The 24,478-nt window shown below is 24.9% G+C and overlaps 1 protein-coding gene and 1 long non-coding RNA gene across 2 annotated transcripts; both read left to right on the top strand.

The window, feature by feature from the left end:
* Window positions 1-317: 317 nt before the first annotated feature.
* LOC145842189 (uncharacterized) lies at window positions 318-13,505 on the top strand. The gene is made up of 3 exons (XR_014370191.1): window positions 318-378; window positions 4,654-4,793; window positions 13,404-13,505. It is a non-coding gene; the product is annotated as an uncharacterized LOC145842189 (long non-coding RNA).
* A 785-nt stretch (window positions 13,506-14,290) lies between these two features.
* Window positions 14,291-23,867, top strand: LOC145842188 (guanylate cyclase soluble subunit alpha-1-like). Its single transcript, XM_082949587.1, has 8 exons — window positions 14,291-14,619; window positions 17,209-17,415; window positions 18,790-18,998; window positions 19,126-19,261; window positions 20,643-20,780; window positions 20,928-21,071; window positions 21,480-21,634; window positions 23,626-23,867. Exons 1-8 carry the CDS (start codon window positions 14,368-14,370, stop codon window positions 23,804-23,806), a joined length of 1,422 nt encoding a protein of 473 aa, XP_082805713.1. The 5' UTR covers window positions 14,291-14,367; the 3' UTR covers window positions 23,807-23,867.
* The last annotated feature ends 611 nt before the right edge of the window (window positions 23,868-24,478 follow it).

The raw sequence follows: 24,478 nt of genomic DNA on the forward strand, positions 1-24,478 counted from the left end.
TTGAAGCAATTTGATCTCAAATTAATTTTATAAATATTCAAAAATAAATCTTTAAGTAGCAACAAAACCTATAATAGAGTTTAAACATTTTTAGTGTAAGTAATGACTTAATTAAAAATATAACTAGTTATTTTTAAAAACTTACTTAATATCTATTGAAATAATTATTTTTATAAACTAGTTATTTTTAAAAACTAACTTAAAGTTTATTAAAATATTTTTTTTTTTTTTTAGTTTTCATTTATAAAATCAACTACAAAATAAAATAATGTTTTCTCTAAAAGTAAAGCTAATTTTTTTCTAGGATAACTTTATGACATCATGTTTCGATAACCTAATAGATGCCCAGTGTTACCCTAACCAAACAGAAGCTTTGAGGTATGTTATCAAGACTAATTTTGTTGCTTTAAAATGTTTAAAGTAAAGTGATTTAGGTGACCTTAACATCATTATCAATTTTAGTATAAATAGCTTTAAAGATATAAATAAAGATATTTTAAACTATAGAAAAGTGTTTTTATTTATACCTTAAGCGTACTTCAACTATTAAGAGAAAAAAGTCTATTTAATACTTTAAGTTGCTAAAAAAGCAAGCTTTTACAAAAAATTCGATCAGCATGCGAGTAAATTAATAATAGAAAAACTAATTAAAAAATTATTATAACAAAGATTTATGATATCAGATAATACTCATCTTAATTTACTAATAATTTTACATAAAAATCTATTAACTAATATTTAGCTTATGTCAAAAAAGGCTGTAGAGCTTATGTAAAGTTAAACTTATCTGATCAGCTCTTGTTGTTATTCAGTTTTTCCGTTTATAAGAATTTTTTTTTATATTATAACAAATAAAAACATGAAACAAACTAAAAAACAAGACAGTAGAGCCATGTAAAATCGTGTCAAAATATAGTCACAAACGTAAAATCACGTTTAATCTAATACACTTGATTATGTAAAACCGATTTTATAATCAATATTAGTATTCTTGAAATAGGAAATAAGGTAAGTATGATTGTAAAAATCAGCAAATGTTGTTATAGATAGTTTAATTTTGTAAATATAGAAAAAAAACTTTCTAGCCTGTTTATAATAAAGATTCTAACTTCTTACATTAAAAACAGTTTTTAAAACATAAAAATAAAATTTTAAAGCTAATTTTCAACTATATTGTTTAAGTTTACAGCTAGTTTTATACATAAGAAGTAAGTTACTTTAAAAAACGAAAATAAAAGGTAAAAACATATGATTTAAAAATATATATTACAACTGAAAACTTTATACATAAAAATAATCTTTTAAAATTACTACTTAACAAAACCATCGGCGAAAGTCTACAGAGCCTAAGCCTGAAATTTCGTATGCCGTGCGACAAGCTCAAGTTTAAATAATGTTTGATCATCAGACCATAGTCCTTCGGTAGATTGAGACCGGCATTGTAACCGTTTGTATGTTGATGACTGCAGTTTTATCGGTTGTGACTGACTGATGAGTCCTAAAAAGGTCGAAACTAGTCTCAATATACCGAAGGCTTGTGGTTTGATAATAGAATTGGTATGATCAAACCATATGCTAAAAAAATTTTTAATAGAACAAAAGCACAAAAATAATTGTCAAGTAAGATGTGACAATAGTACTCATACAAAACAACTAAATAAAAGATCCAAAGTGCAGTTTTTGTTAAAAAAAGTTATAACAATGTTATTTCATGTGTTTTATATTAATTTCAATCATATTTGTTTTTTTTTCCTGATATTTAATTATTGTAGAGTATTCAATGTTATTACTAAACATTTAATATAATACTAAATTTTTGAAACTTAAAACTTAAACATTAAGTTCATCGAAAGTAGTCTTTCGGCTTATATTTTTAAAGTTTTTGAGTTTGATCTATAAAAAAGTTTCTCAAAGTGTGAACCTATGCACAATAGTGTACATAATTTTTTAAAAACTAAACACAAAAATTTTGGCTATTTATCTTGTTATTTTAAAAATCATTTCAGCATTATTTATTACTTTAAAAGCTACTTCTGATATTCATCAACAAGTTTTAATCCAAAATACACCAACAAAAGCAATTAAAATGTATATAAAAAACTTTTCGACTAACGTTTGAACTTTGTAAACTTATTAAACGAGTATGCACTTACTGTGAGCAGCTTTTGAAGTTTTTCAAAGGCAATTAATTGTAAGTTAGTTATAAAATATCAAAATGTTTAAAAGTTAGGTTAAGTAGGCTTTAATTTGAAAATAGCACGTGAATTTTTCACATTCTAAACAGGTAAAACCATTCAAAACTCATTAAAAAGTAAAAATGGTTTTTCATATTAAAAAAAAGCTCAACTTTTATATCTTGATGATAACCTTTTTATATTTTTATGAAGATACACTATAAAAGCAAAGTTAAAAAATAGGTTATTACAAAAAACATGTATTAAAGTAAAGCTTTTTATGCTGTAAAAGTATAACGTGCTTATAAAAAGATAAATAAAATGCTTAACTTTATTTCGAAAATTATTTTATTTAACGTACTATTTTTTTAACGATTTCACAAAAATTTCAATGTTAGTATGTAGTTTTTAATTTCTTTCTAAAAAAGAGGTATTTACAAAAAATTTAAATCTATCTAAAGTACTTTAGATTAAAAAAATCTATACGAAAAATTTCAGAAGAAACTTTTTAAATATCACAATAGTTAAGTTTTCACACGTTCAAATATGATAAACAAAAAATCTTAAATAAAATTTTCAGTTTACAGAAGTAGATGACCGGTTAAAAATTAGGTTTTGACTTTATGTAAAGAAAAACATTTACTTGATTTTAAATACCAATTAACTGCAAATAACAAGGCTTTTTCCATAACAAGTTTATTGAGCAATGATTTCAGAATTTAACTAATTTCCTTTTCAAAGCAAAATAAATACTCACTACTAAGCTAATCAATTAAGTAAAATATGATTAAACTAAAAAACAGTCAATAGAAAAATAATCAAGGCACTAATAAAAACTAAAAAAGCTAATTAGAAAAAAAAAACGGGCTATTTAAAAACGTTGGGTGTAATTCTAGATTCTTCATAAGAAAAAAGTTGATAACTAAGTTGTGGTTTGTATTTTTTATAGTATTTGCCTCGACTGCTAATAAGTTACTTCATTATTTACAAAACTTAATTGCATCAAATCATTTAAAATAGTTTTGTAAATTTGAAAAAATTTACATTGTTCAATATGAGAAAATACTGCACTGCTTGTTGACATAGTGTGTTCTTTAACTCTAACAAACAGTTGTCGCCTCGTTTATCCAATATATGGGTATCCAGGTCACCAGGAAATTGAAACTTGTAAACAAGACAACTTCTCTAAAATTTGTTGACTCGATCTTTCAATTAAAAATAGTTTCCAACTTTGGTTGTTCTGAAAGCTACTTTAATATCAATACCAGTTTTCTCAAATGTTTGTGTTAAATTTCTGCTTTTTTTTTTAATCTTTATTATGTAAGGTACTGTTTAATACTGTTGGTTTTTAATGATTGGTTTAGATCTAACTTCAAATTTTTGTATTTTTTCAATTTCTTTATCTATAGAAACATTATTGGATAATTGTTTTTACAGAGAAGATCCTTTATTCTGTTTATTCTTTGTTCTTAATTTTTTTTTGATAATAGTCTTTTGTTTCTGACGAGTAAATATATTATCAAAAATGTATTCCATGATTGCGGGGTACATGAGTTCTGGTTCATCTATTCTCAAAAGATCTATTTCTAACTTACTAACAAACCAATTAGCTTAAAGGAGAGCCAGTGTAACCCATGGATAGTCCATCCACTTTTACAAAGTTTCACTTGTTGCACCCCGCGATCACAGAAAAAAAGTCTAAATTGCACGAAGGGTAAATATTGCACGAAGACAATTTTGTACCGAGGGTCAATTTTGCACGAGTTAAAATTTTGCACGGAGGGTCATTTTTGCACGAGAGTAAAAAAATATAAATATATATAAAAACAGAAAAAACACTAAACTAATAAAATACAAAAATAAAAAAAAGTTAGTGACCGAGGGTAAGGGTTAGGGGTAACAGTGATAGTGAAAAAAGAAGAAAAAATTTAAATTAACAAAAAAAATGAAAAACAAAACAAACAAAATATTCAACCCGTACAAAAATGTCTGCTCAAGCAAAAATGTCCCCTCATGAAAAAGTTTTTTCGGGAAAAAGTGACTCTTGGTACAAAAGTGACCATTCGTGCAAAAGTGTCCTAGTGTAATTTTGTCTTCGTGCAATTTAGTCACCTTGAGCAAAAGTGTTATCGTGCAAAAGTATCTTCGTGCAGTTTTGTTCTTTTGTGCAAATTTGAAACCTACCCAGTTAATTAAGTACCGAATTTTCAAAAAAAAAAAAAAAAAACAAACTTAAAAAATTTAGACAATTTTAAATAATTTTAAACATATTATTTTTTGTATTAATTTTTTTTTTACAATCAAAGCTTTGTTTTACTCAAATTCAAAATATAAAATCTGATTTCAATCCAACAGTTTATATCAACCGATTTATATTTAATTTAATAAACTTTATTAAAGTACTTTTACTATAAATTTATTTTTAAAATATCTAAAATACATTTAAAGTATATTTTACTAATACCTTTTTTATCAAAAGGGTCCTTAAAAGATACTCATCAAAATTTGATTCAAATTTTCAATCATCAGAAGAAATATCGTTGTTAAAGAGTACACACAACAAATGCTTCAACCAAAAAAAATTGTTAGAGAAAATAAGAAATTATTCGATTTTATCTGGTAAGAACACTACTTTAAGTTAGCTAACCAAAAAATTGATAAATTATACTAAAGATAGGAATAATAATTAAAAAAGATTAAAAAACTGGAGAATAAATATTCAAGATTTTATGTCGTATAGCTGTTTGCATCTAAAATAAGTATGACTTTAACAGGTGTACAACATTTAAACTTTGATAAACCTTAGTGATTGAAAACTATATCTTTTTTACATCATAATATTTATTGATTATGTTTTATGTTATGTTAATAATATTTTTTAAGATATGTCCCCTTGTAAAATTTATAAAGTATATTATACTATCAAAAGTATGAATTTTAATGAATGCTAATCTAGCACTTTTTTTTACTTTTGAGGTACCTTGACAAGTGAAGTTTTTTTAAAATTGATATTTTTAAATCTTGGGAAAGTTTGTCTAGTTTCATGTCTAAAGTCTTTGATAGTATACGTAAGTACACATAAACGTATCAACAATTTTGTTTCTGTCAGTCTTTCCTATTGATTAAATTTAATAACATCTCTAAAAAAAAGCATGTAATAAAACCTATCTAAATTTAGAAGTAAAAAAAAAAAATGCTGAAGTAAAACTTAAGTGAGCATCTTGAATTAAAAATATTTTAAATATTAATTTCAGTAAATGATCTATATTAGGGACCTGTCTAGGCTTTTTTTAGTGGGGTTGTACAGCTTTTTTGTTCAATAGTAGAGTTTTTTGTGTAGAAGCTACTTATAATATACATTGATTATGGTATAATATCTGCTATCTACATAAAAATGTTAAAAATTCAAAAAACTAGAAAATACCAGTGAAACATTATACAAGATCTTAATATGAAATCCTATTCTTTAACTTTTAATATACTAAAACTTAAATATAAACCTAATTCCTGTTTTTATTGACAGTGTGAAAGTTTTACCTTACATTGTGAAGCTAACTTGAAAAACAAAATATTTTATACATAAGAAACTTAAAACAAAGTACTAATCAAAACAAGTAATTAACTTTTCTTAATAAAAGAAAAACATGTTCAATGATATGTAAAAAACACTTAGTTAAACAGTTTCAGTTAAAATAGTTTAGCTAAAAACTCAATTTAAACCAAAAACAAATTATATTTTTAAAAACAAACTAACAGCAGACGTGTACCATTATTTTACAACTTGATGAATTTTTTTTTCATAAAACTACGGTTTTTTTCATGTTCTAAAAATGAAAACAACGTGTGATTTCGCCAAAAATTTCTGAAGTTAAAAAGGAAAACCTTCGAGTTGTATAATCATTCAACAATACTTTTTTAAACACGTTTGATTAGTCAATTTATGATTAAAAGTTTAGTTTTTCAAACTAACCAGGGGTCGGCAAACTGCGGCCCGCGAAGGGTAAATCTACGGCCCGCGAGAACGCTTTTTCTTTTAACGAAATTCGCAAAAGAAAAATATGTGGCTCGCGAACATGTAAATGTGGCCCGCTGAACAAAAATGAATTTTAGGTTGATTTTTTTTCGGTGATTAGTTGTAATTTGATTAATTTAGTATTACGTCCTTGCATAACATTCTGCTTAGGTTTAAAACTGTGAAAAAAAAACAGATTAGCTTTCAAGATATGTTTTTTTTCTGTTTAGATAATAACTTAATTCTTACAATAGCAATTGGTTAACTAAAACAATATTTTTAAGTACTTAGAAAAAGTTAGTTATGTAATATATACTTATTAAATAGTAAACTGAGTGCAAATGTATTCCATTGTGTAAAAAAGTTATGTACAGTAGTTAACTAACATATCATTTCTTTGCAAATTAATTATTTTGTTTGAAATGTAGTTTTTACCTAAGTTTCTCGTATAGACGTTTTATAACTATATATTTTATTTGAGTGTGAACAAAACCATTTGAAATAACAAAAAAATAAGACATAAGGTATATTAGTGTATTTAAATTTGGTTTGATACATTTTGTTAGTTTTCATAATATTTCTGTGCACTTTAAATTCAATCCTATGCACACCAATTTACACAAAAGCTAATTTTTTGAACTTTTTTTTACTAACACTTAATTTTTTAAAAGTGTAACATAGCATAGTTTACATCAGTTATAATTATTTTTCACCTTACTTATATTTAAGTGTGTACAGACACAATTCAAACAAAATAAAAACATGACATAGAATAAAACAGTTTTTGTTCAGAACACATTTTCACTTTAAAAAAGTAAATTTACTGTGCACTTTAGTTTAGTTTCTATGCACACCAATATACATATATGCTCACTTTCACGTTTTTAACTTTTACTTAGTTTAGGTTAAATGTAGGATTAAATGGCATAGTTTTCTATTATAAATGATTTTTCACTTTTGTTTTATTTAAGTGTGTACAGACACAATTCAAACAAAGTAAGAAAAATTACATTAAGTAAACAATTTTTTGGTTCAGAATACATTTTTATATTTAAACTTTCTACACTAAATTAATTTCTATGCACACTAATGTACACAAATGCTTGTTATGTTGAAGGTATCACATAATATTTTATACAAAGTAAGAAAAATTACATAAGGTAAAACTTTGTTTTATTCAGAATACATCTTTTATTTTTAAAGTTAAACTTTCAGTGCATATAAATTAATTTATAAGCATGTTAATGTACGTTCACTGTTGCTAGTATTTGAAAACAATTTTTTAATTAACACCATGGTTGCTACACATTTAAGAAACTCAGAATATTTTCAAATTTTTAAAAATATAAGGGTGGCTCAGGATATTACGAACATCAATAAAAAACTTAGATTGACCCAGACCAGTTTGATTTTTTACAAATTGCTTAGGATATTTTTAAGATTTCCAAATATCTCAGACAAGTTGTTTTCTCGATTTTTTTTTTCTTAAATCAGTTTCGTTTAAGAATCTGATTTTATTGATAATGTAAAGTAAAAAAAAAAAATCAAGATGACTTAGGTCACTTAGAATAGTTTTTATGACTCAAAGAGTAGCAACCCTGTAATACTTAAGTTAGATTAAGTATAATTTAAGCAAATTTTTTTATTACAGTTGTTTCTATATATTTAAGTAGGTATAAAAAAAATTATGACATTAGTTAAAATAGTTTTTTGTTCAATATACATTTTGGGTGCACGAATATTCAAAACCAACCAATTCAAATTCTGACAACTCAAATTCTTAAAAATTGTTTTAAAGGGCCACAACTAAAAAAGTAATGTATATACAGATGACAGTTCAAAAAACGTATGTAGGTCTTATTATTATCTACAATCTATCTTTTTCGTTTCGCAAAGTATCTATTATTTAATAATAACAAATTATACAGTATCCTTTAATTATTACACTAACACATGTTTCTATGTGTTAAAGGATTAACACATTTTAACGGAGCTCTGTAAAAAAATAAACACTGTAAGGAAAGAATAGAAGCTAAGGTAGGTAATTTTGTTCCGTTAGGATCTTTTGTTAACAAACGCTAAAATTTACACTTTTAAAATATATATTGCATTTTAATTGTGATCTCTTAAAACTTTATTAAGAATTTGTATTGTCGGAATTTGAACTTTCTGAATTTGTTGAGTCATCTTACCATACATTTTCTTTTTTTCAAATGTTTTTTCTTTACAAACTAATTTAATTCCTACGCATTGGACATTAACTTACTCAGATGCTCTTTTTTTGAACTACTTTTTAATGTATACTTGATTTAGGTATGTTAAATTTAATAAGTCTGTAAATTGTTAATTAAAATAGTTTACACTTATTATTTTATAAATAAAAGATATAGTAATGAAGAGTTGTCATAGCTCTTAAAAAATTTACTTTATTAAAGGTTTAGTAATTTTTATAGTTAAAAAATAATGATATAAAAAACTTATCTGTCCTTTCAAAGCTAACTTACAACACTTATGATAAATAAACTTTTGTGACTTCGCTGTATATATTTATTTAACTGATAAATTTCGTTAGTACTTTACTGTGTGAATTTCAAGTCACTTTAAAAAACTTAAGTGCTTGTGAAATTTCTATTAACACTACTTTGAATGGGAGCCGATCATTTCTAACCCGCTATCATTTCTAACCCGATCACTTCTAACCCGATCATTTCTAACCCGATCATTTCTAACCCGATCACTTCTAACCCGATCACTTCTAACCCGATCACTTCTAAAACGATCACTTCTAACCCGATCATTTCTAACCCGATCACTTCTAACCCGATCACTTCTAACCCGATCACTTCTAACACGATCATTTCTAACCCGATTATTTCTAACCCGATCACTTCTAACCCGATCACTATTAACACGATCATTTCTAACCCGATCACTTCTAACCCGATCATTTCTAACAAGATCACTTCTAACCCGATCATTTCTAACCTGATCATTTCTAACCCGATCACTTCTAACCTGATCACTTCTAACACGATCATTTCTAGCCTGATTGTTTCTAGTCCGATCGTTTCTAACCTATTTTACTTTTTTATTTACATTTATTTGTTTTAAGGATTTAATGCAAAAACCAACAAATCTTAATAAAGTAATTAAACTAACTAGAAACATTTTTCAATTGTTAGTTTTTTTATTTGATTTAGTTATGAGATTATTTGATTTAATGTGTTACGTAAAAATTATTTTTTGTATAATTTTTTATTTTAGTATTAACTTAACATAACATTTATTTACTTTGTTTACCTCAATTTTTGAGTTGTATAAACGATTCTATTAACTTATATTTATAATTCATACATAATGATCGCTAAATAATCTAAAGTTTTACTGTTTTTGGAAATCTGTAAAATAATAACTTTTAAAAGATATCAAGAAAAATATTAAAGAATTTTTTACTATTAATCGTGTAAAATCATTTTTGCAATTTTAAATTTTCAAAATTTTCAAATTTTTATTAAAAATGTAAATTTATTTTGCTGTGTATACAACATATTTTTAAAGAAATATGAAAAAATCAAAATAATAAGTTTTCGACACTTAGCTTTTATATTTAAGTTTATTATATAATATTTCTTATTTAATCTTAAGATATATCTTACCATTGGTTAAAAGAAATAAGGTCTAATTTAAGTTCTAGTAAATGACAGGGTCTATTTATAAAAAAAATAAACGTTTACCTCTACCTTTTACTTTGTGCTAAACAGTATACTCTTTCGTTTTAAGAACTTATAATTTAATGATGATAATTTTAAATTAAATCACCATACTAATTACGATTACTTAATTTTATTAAATGTTAAATTTTAAGTTTCATATACTCATACTAGTACTCTTAAAAAATGGTATTTCGTTTAAATTTGCCCTAAATTTGCATGTAACTTGCCAATCTGGTCTCCATACTTAAAATTTATAGTAACCATATAGAATATCTTCAAGAAAATGTAAAGAATAGTCTTTAACCGCTGCAATGCTTATTATATTTCTTACATTGACGACTATCAAAACTTAATATTTAATCTTTACAATTCAAAAGACTTATACTTTTCCTAATGCTTTTAAAACTAAAAACTACAGTTAATTTATAATCAATTTTTGAACCCTATTAAAATAATTAATTACCAAGAAAATAAATCGAAAAATGCATGCAGTCATAAATATCTTTCAGTTTAAGTGTGAACTTAGCTTTTAAACAAAACTAATCTTTACATAAAGTTAAACAAATTTTATTAAAGCTTACTTGATTAAAATAAGATAATTTATAATAGAAACTATCAGTAATTTAACAAATTTTATACTTATGAACCATTAATTTAATATGTAGGATTTTGTTCATTCTATAGTTTTATTTAATTATAATTGCCTTTCCTGTGTAAATAATAAATCATTTTCTAATGTTTTCGATAAATGTTTATTTGACCTGTATTATTAATGTGCTTTGGACTTAAGGTTTTAAACTTAGTGGTTAGTCAATGTATTTAACTTTTTTGATTATGCTTTGGCAAAGCTACAAAAAAAATTATAAATAAACAATGAAATACCAAACGGTTGCACAAATGTGCAGAACCTAACTCTAAAAGTTAGGATTGAAAATCTGGTAAATGTATAAACAAGAAGAAGTTTTATTCATAAGTTTTTGTAGTTTGTTTGAATTCCGACACTGTAGTACATTCTAAATGAATTTCATAAAAGTAATACAGAACCTTATTTTAATGTAGAAGTGTGTAATTCAGACTATTTTTCTGATTGCTCAACTAAAATCATAGAAGAAATTTACTAAAATGTCTCAATATGTGTTGCTGAATTTTGCAGAGAAGATTGTTTGTTGAAAAGAAATTGAAGTTTATTCTAAAATAAAAGATTGTGCAGCTGTGTTTTGTTTTATTGGAAGTTACTGATCGTTGGAAGAGTTGATATTTAAGTTGCTTATTATAAAATTAAAACTAAGTTTGTTAAAAATTTTCTCCTTCTAATCATAAATAAGTTAATTAGTCTTATACTAAGTGTTGATTTATTTTTTTCTGTTAATCTAAAAAAAAAAAAAAACTGTAGTTTTTGATTTTAAGATATATAAGTTTTTGTCTCTTTGTTATGTGCAATTTAGTTTAAGCTGCCAAGATTTTTATGTGTGGGTCTAGCGTAGGAAAAAAAAAACTTCTAATAACAATAAACATCAAAAATTGAATTTTATTAAAGCTATCTAAACATTAAGTTTTATTTTAAACAAAATAAACTAAATTGAAAACAACTTTGTTGAGATTATTTTGTTTTTAAAACAAATCTTTACTTTATTACAATAATATATAAACATATTAATATAGATCGAATTAATAATAGTCGGGTTAAAAACGATCAAGTTAGAAATGATTGGGTTAGAAATGATCAGGTTAGATATGATCAGGTAAGAAATGATCGGGTTAGAAGTGATTGGGTTAGAAATAATCGGGTTAGAAATGATCGGGTTAGAAATGATCGGGTTAGAAGTGATTGGGTAAGAAATGATCGGGTTAGAAATGATAGTAAACCACTTTGAATAAATCTTCGAATTCTCAAAATATTAAAAAAAAACTTTAGTTTATCAACTGCAGTTTTTTTTTCAGTTCAGCTACATACTATGTAACTTTTTACGACAATCGTTTTTTAGGTGTTTAAGCTTGGTTAACAGAAAGTCTTCCAGTTTTCGAATTTTTCAAGTTTTAATAAATTTAGGCTTGCTTGATGTAACTCAGGCATTTTTTAAGACAACCACGTGTAAGACTATATTGATAATTAATAAAATATTTTACTAAAGTATTTGACATTATTTAGGTTAAAAATAAAGTTTTTTATAATACAAACAGGTATAAATTTATTTTGTTTAACTAGCTAAAAGATTTCCGAATTTTCAAAGAGAGCAAGTTATTTAGTTCGCAAATATTATTTTCAATAACTAATATTAGATAAAACATACGAAAAAATGGTCGTTTACATGAAGAAACTATAAAAGTGACCAATAAATGTTTAAACTCGGTATTTATTGAAAGTTAGGTGGTAACAAAAAATTAAAAAATTAAAATAAAGTTATCAACTTTTTTCATAGTAGACAATTTATTAAGACTAAAGTATACTATAGTATTAAATTTTAGTCCAATAAATATGTACAACTTTAGTTAGCCCTTTATTTGTAGCTAGAAAAATTAATTTTGTAAAGTTGATAAAAGTAAAACTTTTTTTGTGTGTGACAAAAACTAAAACCAATAGATTATTTAAATGTCACCAATACTAAAACTGTAGCCCACGAAGATTCTAAAAATTTTTAAGTTTGGCCTGCGAGCACCAACTGCTTACCGACTCTTAAATCTAATTTATTAATAATAAAAATAAACTATATTGATACAAATTTAAAGCAAAAAAAAAATTTAATCGCTTTTTCATAACTTTTTTTCAAAATTTATACGGGGTGCACAGGAAACAGGAAACCAGTCAAAACACGTCCCTGGTCTACATTAATTTTATTTACTATTTATGTTATTTAATTTAGTCATTCTATATAAAGGTAAAAGTACAAAAAAAAGTATACTAATTGGGTATTATTAGCAAAATTTATAAATATATTATGTTTAACAAAACAGTAACTATAGTTGTAATACAACATATTTTTAATTTAAAAATTATTAAACAACATTAGCTTTACTTTTTTACTAACGATGCATTTGTTAATATTCAATAATGAATTTAAAACAAAAGTCTGTTAATTTATTTGAACCTACAGGTAATAAAACTGGTTTAAAAAACCATATGAAAAAACTGTCTCAATTCTTTTACAAAAACAAAAAACAACAGATACCAGATCTTTCGTTCATTATATAAACATTTTCAATGCTTATTCAAATAGGATTCTATTTTAGTAAGCACTGAAAAAGTTTATATTTTAAACGAAAGATATTTGTATCCGTTTTTTTTTGTAGAAGAATTAAGACAGTTTTTTCATATGGTTTATTAAACCAGTTTCATTACCTGTAGATTACAATTTTCAAAACTGTCCAATCTCAACTATAAAAAGGCAGACTACCTCTAAACAATTCATTTTAGACTTATTTAAAGATTAATTTTTTATATATAGAAAGTATATTAATCAACTTTTTCAAATTTGGTCTGAAACAATTTTTTAAGTAATTTTACAGAAAAAGACTTCGCAGCAGTAGTTGAAAGCTTTGGAAAGCAAATAGCTTTTTCGGTAATTGAGACAAACCTAGTAGAGTTGAAGTCTGTTGCCTCAAATTTACAAGACTTTATAAATGCATTAGATGGTATTACTTAACTATAAATTGTAGAATAAAACTTTAGAACTTTAATACTTTAATACACCTTACTGAAAAAGATATCTTACTCAGTCTTATACTAGTTTGCTTTCATAAAAATTTAAATAGTGTCGCAAAACTTTAATGCATCTTATATTATTTTTTTTTACTAATTAATACTGTTTAAATTTTTACAGGGTTCTCCTCACTGATTAAGAACTCTGAGATGTTTGATAAACAAAGTTCGATACGTTTTAACATTTTCAAAGCTACAGAGTGTAAAAGAACTTTAAAAGAACCAGCTAGCCTTAAAGTAACGCTTAAAACACCTGAAAATGGAAGTCTTTATGGTTTTTTATTTCCTCATTTAATTAAAGAGGTCATAAATGAAGTGTACAGTATACATTCTTCTATTAAAGCTTTGAACCCTGTAGCTTCTGAAAAGCTTAGTATTTTAAACCAAACTGAATTTAAGAAAATATGTTTAGTTCAACAGCAGTTTGTTTACAAAATAAACTTCCTGAGTTCAAAAAACACTTGTGAAGAAAAGTTGTGTTCAAAGTTTAAATTCCGTCTTAAGAATCCTCCGAAACGGTTTCACATTCTAAGTAATCAAAGACACGATATTTTAAATGGAAAATCACGAGGAAGCTACCCTGGTTGTTTTACTACTTTAAAAAATTTCCCAGTGATGCAGAGTCGAAAAAAAGAAACTTTTTCTAATCGGTATACAAGTATGAACACTATAAAAAATAGAATATGCAGGACTTTTAGCAATTTAGAAAACGAAGATAAAAGTTGTACAAAAGAGAAATACCCGAAGACGCTTAAGAATAATTTTTTATCAATGGATTTTAACGAGCTTTTTTCTACTTTAGGCAATAAAAAACTATCAATTTCACTTTCTTCTTCAAATTCAAATAACAGCGACCAATCAGGATACAGTCCGTACAAAGTTATCAAGCTACCGCAAGAATTTAAAACAACTTTAATAAGCAATCAAAAAATAACCACATCTATCTTTTGCAAAATTAATCCCTATCACATAGTTTTTGATCGAAGTATGATAGTATTGCAAATTGGGGCAGCTATTTTTAAGGTATTTTTTTCTTTGCTAAAAAACTTATTATAAAGGTTTTCCTTTGTTCTCTTAATGATATACCTTGTCATTGATTTTTACTTTAGCTGAAACTAAAACGCTAGACTATTAAAAATTAAGACAGTTCTTATATCAAATATTTTAATAAGAGGCTTTAATAACTTAATTCAAGTAGTATCCTTAAACCTAGAGTAATACAACAACTCGCCGCGTAGTGATAATGTCCGACCCCGAAAGCCAAAGAAAAATATTTTTTATCCGAACAGTCAAAACTGTTTGTATATGCATTATTATTAAAAAGTATACTACTTAATTACTATATATTTTAACATTAAAGTTAATTAAATATCTAAAATTTCTAACCACGGAAATAATTAAATTAAAATACAATTCAAACTTAACCTATAATCTCAGGCTAATTATTTAGTTAGTGTTTGGCAATTCTGTCTCTGGAAGTCATAGATGCTTGGGAAGACAACTATGATGGCATTTATATTATAAAAAGCGAGTTTATTTTCTTAAACATTAACAAAATATACGATTTTAACTGCTAATATGAAAAGACACTAATTTATCATATAAAAGTTGTAAAGTTAGCTGAATTTACGCAAGTATGTAAACCAGATACTTTTGTTTACTATAATATCATCTACTTTTTTAAGCATTTCTTTAAATTAAAAGTTACATATTTGATGAAAACATGTAATTTTATTACGGTATAGTTGTTTTGTCGGTCATGATGCCATTACCCATAGTTTTATGTGTTTTAAACCAAAAAATCTTAACTTATGCAAGTTTCAAAAATGTAAATAGTAATGCCAAGAAAAAATTTGATATAAAATCAGTTTTATAAAACATTAAAGTCGAGCTAGTATTTTACTTGTTTGATCTTTAAAAAGTAAGTGCGTTTTTCCTCTTGCCAATTACGCTTACTATTCTTTAAGATAAAACTGAGTTGCTGATACAACAAAAATACACTTTACCTTAAAGAAGAGATAAGTAGTAGTTTACAAATAAAATCTATAAAAGTATATATTTCAATATAAACGAATGCAGTGAGCCACAGAACAAAAAAGGAACATTGTATTCTTATGTTTTTTTAAATTTAGGTCACACATTATTAGAGGCTGCTTGTAAGTAAAGATAGTCTAGCACAAATATATATATAGTTAATATTAAAGATGCATTACTTAAGGTGTTTAAGAATGTATTTAAACTTGTTGATTACAAGTAAAGTAGGCCAAATTTATAAATTGATAAAAGCCTCCGCTACGCTTAAGTAAAGCTTTTTATATCTTGTATTTCTAATTACAAAGTTTTTATTAATGTTATAACAAGGTTTATTCAATATAAAAGCGTAGATCGATTTCAGGGATGTAAAATGAGTATTTTTTATTTTAAGTAGAGTGTCTAAGAATTACATAGCACAACGAGACTTTTAAGATGTTTTTTTTTTTAGTAGGATTTAGAAGCTAAACAAAAACATACTATCTTTGTTAATGAATAAACTATTGAAAACCTGATTGTAAAAATTTTAGTACTTAAAACTTAATAAATAGTTTTTTTATAAAGTCTAAATTGATTGATGATTACAAATAAAACTAAAACTTTTTAAATAAGATAAAATTAGAAACTTGACTGAATGATAAATAATAATAAAATTTCGTTTTTTTTATTTAAAACTAACTTCTTTTTAGAAGTATAATTTTGACTTTTTTACACTTTTATGTACATAGAACTCATTATAACATTAAACTAATTTTTAAAGTCTACTAGTATTAAATTATGTTTTTTTCGTTCAATCTTAATTTAATTGTTGAGATTCAAATTAGTGACATTTTAAAGTTGGGAAACGGTTATATTGCAATTGTGCGTGCATGGATTAAAAATGAACGGTTTCCATTTAAGCTTAAGTAATATTAGTTTAAGAAAGTATGTACTGTATTTTGTTTAATAAGTTTGGACAAAAGTTTAGATGGATACATGCGAGTTTTTTTTTTTGGTTTTTGCATCACATAAAAACTTTTTCAACAAAAGTCTATTTGTTTGGGTCTACAAACATTTAAAAGAGATTCAATCTTAAACATTCTCAAAAGTAAGCTACCTTTAAATAAAAAAAAATTTCACCTGAAGTCTTTATGGAGAATTTTGTAAATCAAATATACAGCTAGGTTTTAAACAGTTTGTTAACAATTTTTACCAAAAGTATTATTTCATGTGAAAAACACATTATTTATTTTTTGTCGCTATAATTTATAAAATATTATAAAATTTTGTAACTAAAAAAATATTTATTGACTATATTATAACACAAAACACGTATTTAGATAAATTATTTATATTCACTCTATATAATATTGAGTTGTGTAGTGTAATTATGTGATTAATAAGTTTAAATATTGAATAATAGTTATGCTATGATCTGGCCGTAATTAATAGATTTCCCAAATCTAGCCCACTGATGGAAAAAATTTTCCTGCTACTGTAATTTATATTTTTAATACATTTAATTATTATAAAAATTGTCTTATGAAAGAATTTTTATAATAACTGATTATTCTATACAACGAAAAAACTAAAACATTTAAGTCTCTTGGAGCTACGCATGGTTTTAGCATACTGCAAAAAAAAGAAAATGGGGTCAGTCCACACTTTGACCAGCTATTCACTGTCACGCAGCCAGAAATGAAAAAAATTACGTTTGATACTATCAAATCAAACTTAAATGACCATTTTTCTATAATTACTAACGATTGTCGTAATTCAACCACTGCCTGTAGTTCACGAAGTGATATTGTTAGTTTATTTCTAGTATAGACATATTTTAAGTAGTTTTAAAATAGTTTTTGAACTTAAGTAGATTTACTATTACTTTTTTTAAAATTTAATTAAATTTATTTGAGTATTTATTTCGTTGTTTTTTTAATTATTAACTGTTACAGAATATAATATTTTAAAATGTCTTAAGTAATAATTAGAAATAACAAAAAACCCTGTAAGGTAAAATTGATCACATAAAAAGCTGATGCTTTTTTTCTCAGAAAACATATACACTTCTTTTCTTCGGTTATTTTTTACTATATTAGTTTTATCTATCACATAAGTTAGTTGGTAAAATAAAATAAAAATAAAAACCAAGAATAGATAAAAAAAAGGATTGGTTTTGATAAACATATTTAAAATTTTACTGTTTTTTTGTTCTCTGCATTTCGTTTGAAAAATTAAAACAATTTTATTTACTTTCAATGTCATGCGTTTAAATTATACTTAATAGTTAACATAAATTCAATTGTTTTGTTGAAGATAAATAAACCTTATCACACATTTTTTATCAGCCAAAAAACAATTAGTACTGTATATCTGTTAAACATTTCGTGCTGCTTTTTGTTGCTATTTAATAAGTTTAAATTTAACTTACAATAAACAAATTAATTATACAACTAAACATGTTTATAATAATTAATTAATCCTAAAATCATAAGCATTGTTTGATAATAAGCTTAATAAAAATTATATATAAACTGAGTATATAGAAGTTAAATATATCCTGATTTTGTTTTGTGGTTTTGTAGTCGAGGTAGGCTAGTCGACAGGTTAGGTTTACTAGAAAAGATTTTTTGGGCAAAACGTGTAAAAAAGTGTACAAGGAATATTAAAAAAAATCTTTAATTTCAAAACAGTAAATTTTAAAAAACACTAGTATGTACATAAAACAAAACTTTTACAATTTTTAAGAATACTTGTTGTCAATAAACTCGATGTTATTTGACTTCATCAAGATATTTTTTAGCTATAAAGTACGTTGCTTGCCAAAGAGTTATGTTAGCCGGACCGTATGTTGCAAACCCAAATTTTGTAGTTTTCATTTTTAATTGAAGTTAAGCGCTAGCAAAATATTACTGAAAACATATCTCATAACTATTTTAGTATTAAAAATAAAAAGTATTTTATAACAAAAACAACAAAACTTATTAAAGTTCTTCATAGGTAAAATATTTACTATAAATATGTAAAGCTTAGTTTTACTTTCTTAATTTATTTAAATACGGGGCACTTACATTATTTGATGTGTAGTAATTAACATTAAAATACCGCTAAATAATCTAAAAGCAGTAATTATATTAGTTTTTGCTGTAAATATTTATTTTAACATAGCTATTTACTTTTAAGACTATGGAAATTAAAGGACAGATGATTTTGATGAAGCAAGATGTCATGATATTCTTTGGGAGACCAAACTTTCAACGACTAGATGATTTGAGTGGTAGTGGAAGTTACATCTCAGATATGGCTATTCATGATGCAACACGTGATGTCATACTGACTGGCGAGCAATCAAAAGCACAAGAGGGACTTAAAAGAAGAATGCGAAAGCTTAGGTAAATGTTTTAAAGTAAAAACTTTTTTTATGTAAAGGTAAATTTAAGTTTTTTTATTTAGATTACTTTTAATCAAGTTTTATAAGCAGTTTTTTTTCAAATACACAAGTTTGTAATTTTAAAACAGAGAAAATTTAGAAGAAAACAATATGGCTCTTGAACAAGAAAAAAATTTGAATGTTGACCTTTTATATTCTATGTTCCCGTCTGATATAGCAAAAGTTCTACTTACTGGTAAAAAGATTCAAGCCAGAAAAGTTAAGGTAAAATAAATCTGTCAAAACATTATGATTATTGTTTATTTTATGTTATTTTACGCTTTAATTACATAAAAACTAAATTTTAATAGAATGAATATGGGCTTTTAATGTTATAATTAATTTTTCAGTGTATACAAGTAGTGTTTAAGATATCAAGAGTGTATTTATTGGTTGTTTATTTGTAATGAAATAGTTTTTGTTTATAAAAAATAAAGTTTGTTACTAACTAAAATTAACAGATCTATTTTTAAAACAATTTGTTCTACTATTTAAATTAATAAAGAAAAAATAAGATTATTTCATTGAATTAAATTACAAGTATTGCTTTTTTGCCTTAAAATTGAAGATTTAAACGTTTCAAACTTTTTAACCAAATATTTGTACTAATTCAAGTAGCGCACAATAGTAATGTTAAGTGTAATAATGATTAATATATATGTTTTTCTGAAAAGTAGTAAAACTAAAAAAACTATATTGAACCAAAATATATTGAGGACTAATGCAAACTTAAAAAAGCTTAGCTAGTTTTGTTTATAAAACAAACCAAACTAAACTGTGAAAAATAAAAAAAATAAATAGTAACTAAATTTTACAGGTAAAATTCTTTGTTAATTATGTTTACATCGATAAAACCTTTCAAAAGTATTTTAAAATAGGCTTATAAGTAATATAGCTTTTGATTTTTGTATGGTATATTTTATTGAACTATAAAAAGAAAGCGCTCGAAAAGTTTGGTCTAAAACAGCGGTTCTTTTTTTCATGTTTTACCCCTTTTTGGAAGATTAATACCAAGTTTACCCCTTTTTGAAAGATAATTACTAAATAACTGATTAAAGTACTAATTAGACTATTAAAAAAAAACTCAAAATACCCTACTTAATTTATGAAAAAAGAAATGAAGTACTTTGGAGTATAAATATTCATGAAGGCATCTTTCTGACGGCTATTTTTTAATTTTTTTGACATTAAAAAGTTGAAACTATGCAAAAATCCTTTGAATCGTCTCGCGCGTTAGTGGAATAACTTCTATTATAAAAAAACAGTATTCATCAAGTTATAAATAAATAGACTACATATAATAAACAAACTTTAGTACTAGTTTACTTTATTGTGTATTTATAAACTGTAACGCTTTGTTTTTTGTTTTACTTAATTTTTATTTCATGAAATCTTTCAGCTACATTAAAATGACATTTAAAAACTGTTAAAAATTTTCATAGCAAAATATTACCAAAAAAGTTACGAAAAAACAAGGTTATAAACTTTTTCTAAATAAGCATGTTTCAAAGCTTTAAGTTTTTTTTTCTTTTTCCAAAATATTGTTTGAATGGCTTAGTATTACTTTAAGCTCGCTTAAGATTAATCTCGCTAATCTAAATCACAGGACGTTACTATGTTGTACTCTGACATTGTAGGTTTTACCTCTATATGTTCGACTTGTTCAGCAATGGAAGTAATCAAAATGTTACGAAACTTATACGTGGATTTTGACAGAAAATGCAACATTTTTGACGTATACAAAGTGCGTATAAGTAAATAAAAAAATATGATACAGAGTTTTGCATTTTTCTTCATTTATAGTATTTAATTTTCAATTTTTTACCTGAAATAGCAATCGTTGTAATCTTTTGACAATATGCTTCAATTATATCTTTGTACAAACTATTAGGTGGAGACGATTGGAGACGCATACTGCGTTGCTGGAGGTCTACACGCAAAATCAAGCACTCATGCGCAACAAACAGCATGGATGGCACTTTTTATGTTGGAAAAAAGCAAAAATACCACGACACCAGCCGGAAATCCTATTACGGTTTAGATATCTTTTTAATTTAATAGACAAAGTCAATCTTGTACATATTGTAAAAATATTTTTAGCCTTACTTTTTTGTCTTAAAAGAAGTATTGCCTCTTAAACATTTATCAAAACAGATAAACAACGATTTAACTTAAAACAATTTAAAAGTTAAGCAAATGTTTAATTAGTTTGTTTAAAACTCTCGGAGAAAATTGAAAAATAATAAGTTACACTTTTTAAGTTAGTTACACTAACTTCAATTTAGTTTTTTTAACCTTAATACGCTTTATTTAAAAAATAACATTTAAAGTTTGTAATTGTTATTACAAACTTATTTATATTACTATTCTTTTTTACCTTACTAATTTTACTTATTTAACCTTCCATAAACTGTGAACTCTGTATAAACAAAAAATAATTAAGATGAGATTGGGATTACACACGGGATCAGTGGTTAGTGGAGTTTTAGGGACGCGAAAGCAGCGATATTGCCTATTTGGAAATAACGTTACGATTGCAAACAAGTTTGAGAGTTGTAGCGAGCCTGGTAAAATTTTCATTAGCCCAACAACATATCAGTTAGTTTTAGTAGTTGTATTTTCAATGTATTTGAAAAATTATTTTTTAATCTTAGCAATAATAAAACTTTGGGTACTTAAAATAAAACGTCTTCTTGAAAATAATTTTTACTCTTCTGGCAAAGTTTAGTTAACTCAGCTTATTTTCTTTAAGAAAAGAAAGTTAGGTTGTAAATAGTACTTATTTATCTTAGTAATGTAAAAAAAAAGACTTATCTAAGCCCAAATTTGTTAGTATGATGATAATAAATAAACTAAAAACTATAAAACTATTATCTACAACTTTCCTGTTAAACTCAAGTGGTAATGAGTCATTTAATCACTTAAATAAACAGACGGCTTACGCAGTGTTTCCCAGGCTTTAAAAAGTTGTGTGCACGGTATTTTACTAAAGAAAATTGTACTGTGCACAGTAGATCAATAGATATTTATTTACTCTAACAAAAGTTACCATGATTATAGTTTAAATTGACTTTACTGATACTAAATACGCTAAAAACTGTTACAAACAATTTAAAATAAATTTATGTAAATTGTTAAAGATTAAAAAACAATTTACTATCTTATTTTATACAAATTTTCTGTGAAACATGTACCTGCTATGTACTACACAGCAAGGGCGTGTTTTAACTAGTTTTCTCGAGCCTTTGCGACCTCTGAAAAAATATAACTAAAATATAACACTAAAAACACCTTTTAAGAATAAACTTAACATAATTCAATAGATTTGCTTGTGATTCTTTAGTATGTCTATTAAAAATGAATTTTGGTTTCACAATCATTTGAAAACATTAGAGTTTCATCATTTGCTAATGCTCAACTGTAATAGACTTCTAATTGAAATTTCATTAAAGTGTCACAATCAAATTAAACCTTTTGAGAGCCTATTCGTAAAAGGAAACTTTTAGTAAGTTGAACTAACTTTCTATTGAAAATTCTATCAAAAGTATACAAATGATGATTATGCAGTATTTTTTTAGTCCAAACTGCAATTTATTTTAAAAACTGTACTATTTTAATTACTAAAGTTTAGTATTTGTAGAACAAAGAAGACAACTTTTATCCATTATTACATAAATTTTAGGCAAATAAAATTAGGATATTCTAAAACAGATTCCTGCACAACTTTTTCTATAATATTTTTGTGTTAACATTTGACTTCTTTTTAGTTTTTCAAGTTTTGATTTATTCAGTTTACTAAAAACAGACTTAAAACTGACTGCTAAAAAGTATTTAGATAAATACCATTTAGAAAATTGCTGAAGTTTCACTACACAAATGTCATGGTCGAGTAGTTGAAATGACATGTTATCATTAGAAAAGAAAAATATTAGTACTCTTTTTAAGATTTGAATTATTTAAAGTTGTAAGGTTGATAACAAGTATTTAAAGGTAAAGTACTTAAAACCAATAGTTGTCATTAAAAATACTTTTAAATAAAATAATAATTCTACTTTTATATATTCCTAAAAGGTAAATATATATTATTTAAATTAAGTTCATGGCTTTCAAAAATTTATAAATAGACACACTTTGCGTAAAAACAAAATATAAGACTTTTTAAATTGTTGCTTAACAATATTATTTTATTGTAAATTATGCATGTCATATATGAATTTTACTGACTTGTTTATAAACTTCAAAATTTTTATACAATCACTAGATTACATGCGTTTTAAACTTTTAATAACGTTCGTTTGCTTTTGACAGGTTTTCTCTTTTATACTTTGAACAGTAAACTTATTTTATAAAAATCCAATGAACTATAATTAACAAAATTTTATAGCACTAATACTAGATTCTATTGCTTTTTGTATGTTTAGAAATTGATTAAATAAGCTATAAAACGATTCTTTCCTTTTTAAATATTTCGATTTTTAAATTTAAAACTAAATAGTAAAACTATTAGACTAGTTGTTTAAGTTTTTACTCTCATGTACGAATGATTCCTTAAAGTTTGTGAATTAAAAAAAAAATTACAAAACTTTTAGGTGCTTACAATCAACACCCGGATTTAAATTCACTGCTAGACCACGATCTGCTCTTCCTGATGGGTTTCCTGAATCGATACCTGGTGTAGGATACTTTCTTGAAGAGTACAAACCTTTGTTAAATGTTAAGTCTATAGCAAAAGATGAAACTAGATTTAATACAAAAGAAACTGCTATATAAAAAATGTAGATTATTAAAGACTTACAAATTAAAAACAGTTATGTTTATCAGATTTTTTTTCTTAGGTAAAATTAAAGTTATTTCATTAATAAAGACTTAAGTATTGAAACTAGAGTTTTTTAAAGGTTTATAACTTATAAGTACTATACTTGTAGTACTTAAGCCAACAAAAAAAAAAAAATTCAAGTATAAAACTGTTGGACATAAAAGTAAAGAATTAAAAAAACACTTATAAAAAGCATAATTTCTTTTTTCCTAAATCAGATTGTTTAAATTTAATTTAGTTTAATTAAAGTTAAGTTTTTGATTTCTAATACAAATGTATTTTTATCTTATAGCTGTTTTGATTTAATTTTGTTTACTTAGATTTATTATTTAAGGTTTTTAATACTTTTTTTGCACTTATAAAATAGTTGTTTTGCTGCTTTTTTAATAAACAGTTTTACCATTATTAGAGAATAAAAGTTTTTATTTTGTATTTTTTAACTAGTATTTTTATTTTGTTTGAGTACATTTCTTCTTAAATCAATATTGGTTCAAGGCTGTAGAGTTCGCTCTGCTTAGATCGTTTCAAATTATAAAACTCTTGTACAATGTCAAATTTTGACAGTGTGTGCAACTAAATAGGTGGTCGAACATTTTGCTCTTTTTGTCTGTTTATCACTAGTCTGC

Source organism: Thalia democratica, chromosome 8 (genome assembly GCF_965202585.1).
Source record: "Thalia democratica chromosome 8, ktThaDemo2.hap1.1, whole genome shotgun sequence".
Taxonomy (NCBI): domain Eukaryota; kingdom Metazoa; phylum Chordata; class Thaliacea; order Salpida; family Salpidae; genus Thalia; species Thalia democratica.

Excerpts from the sequence above, each read along its gene's own strand:
- LOC145842188 (XM_082949587.1), top strand. The coding sequence starts at position 14,368 with ATGGATTTTAACGAGCTTTTTTCTACTTTAGGCAATAAAAAACTATCA. Across the intron at positions 19,262-20,642 it reads TTCAAGCCAGAAAAGTTAAG|GACGTTACTATGTTGTACTC; the intron begins GTAAAATAAATC and ends TCTAAATCACAG. Across the intron at positions 20,781-20,927 it reads ACATTTTTGACGTATACAAA|GTGGAGACGATTGGAGACGC; the intron begins GTGCGTATAAGT and ends ACAAACTATTAG.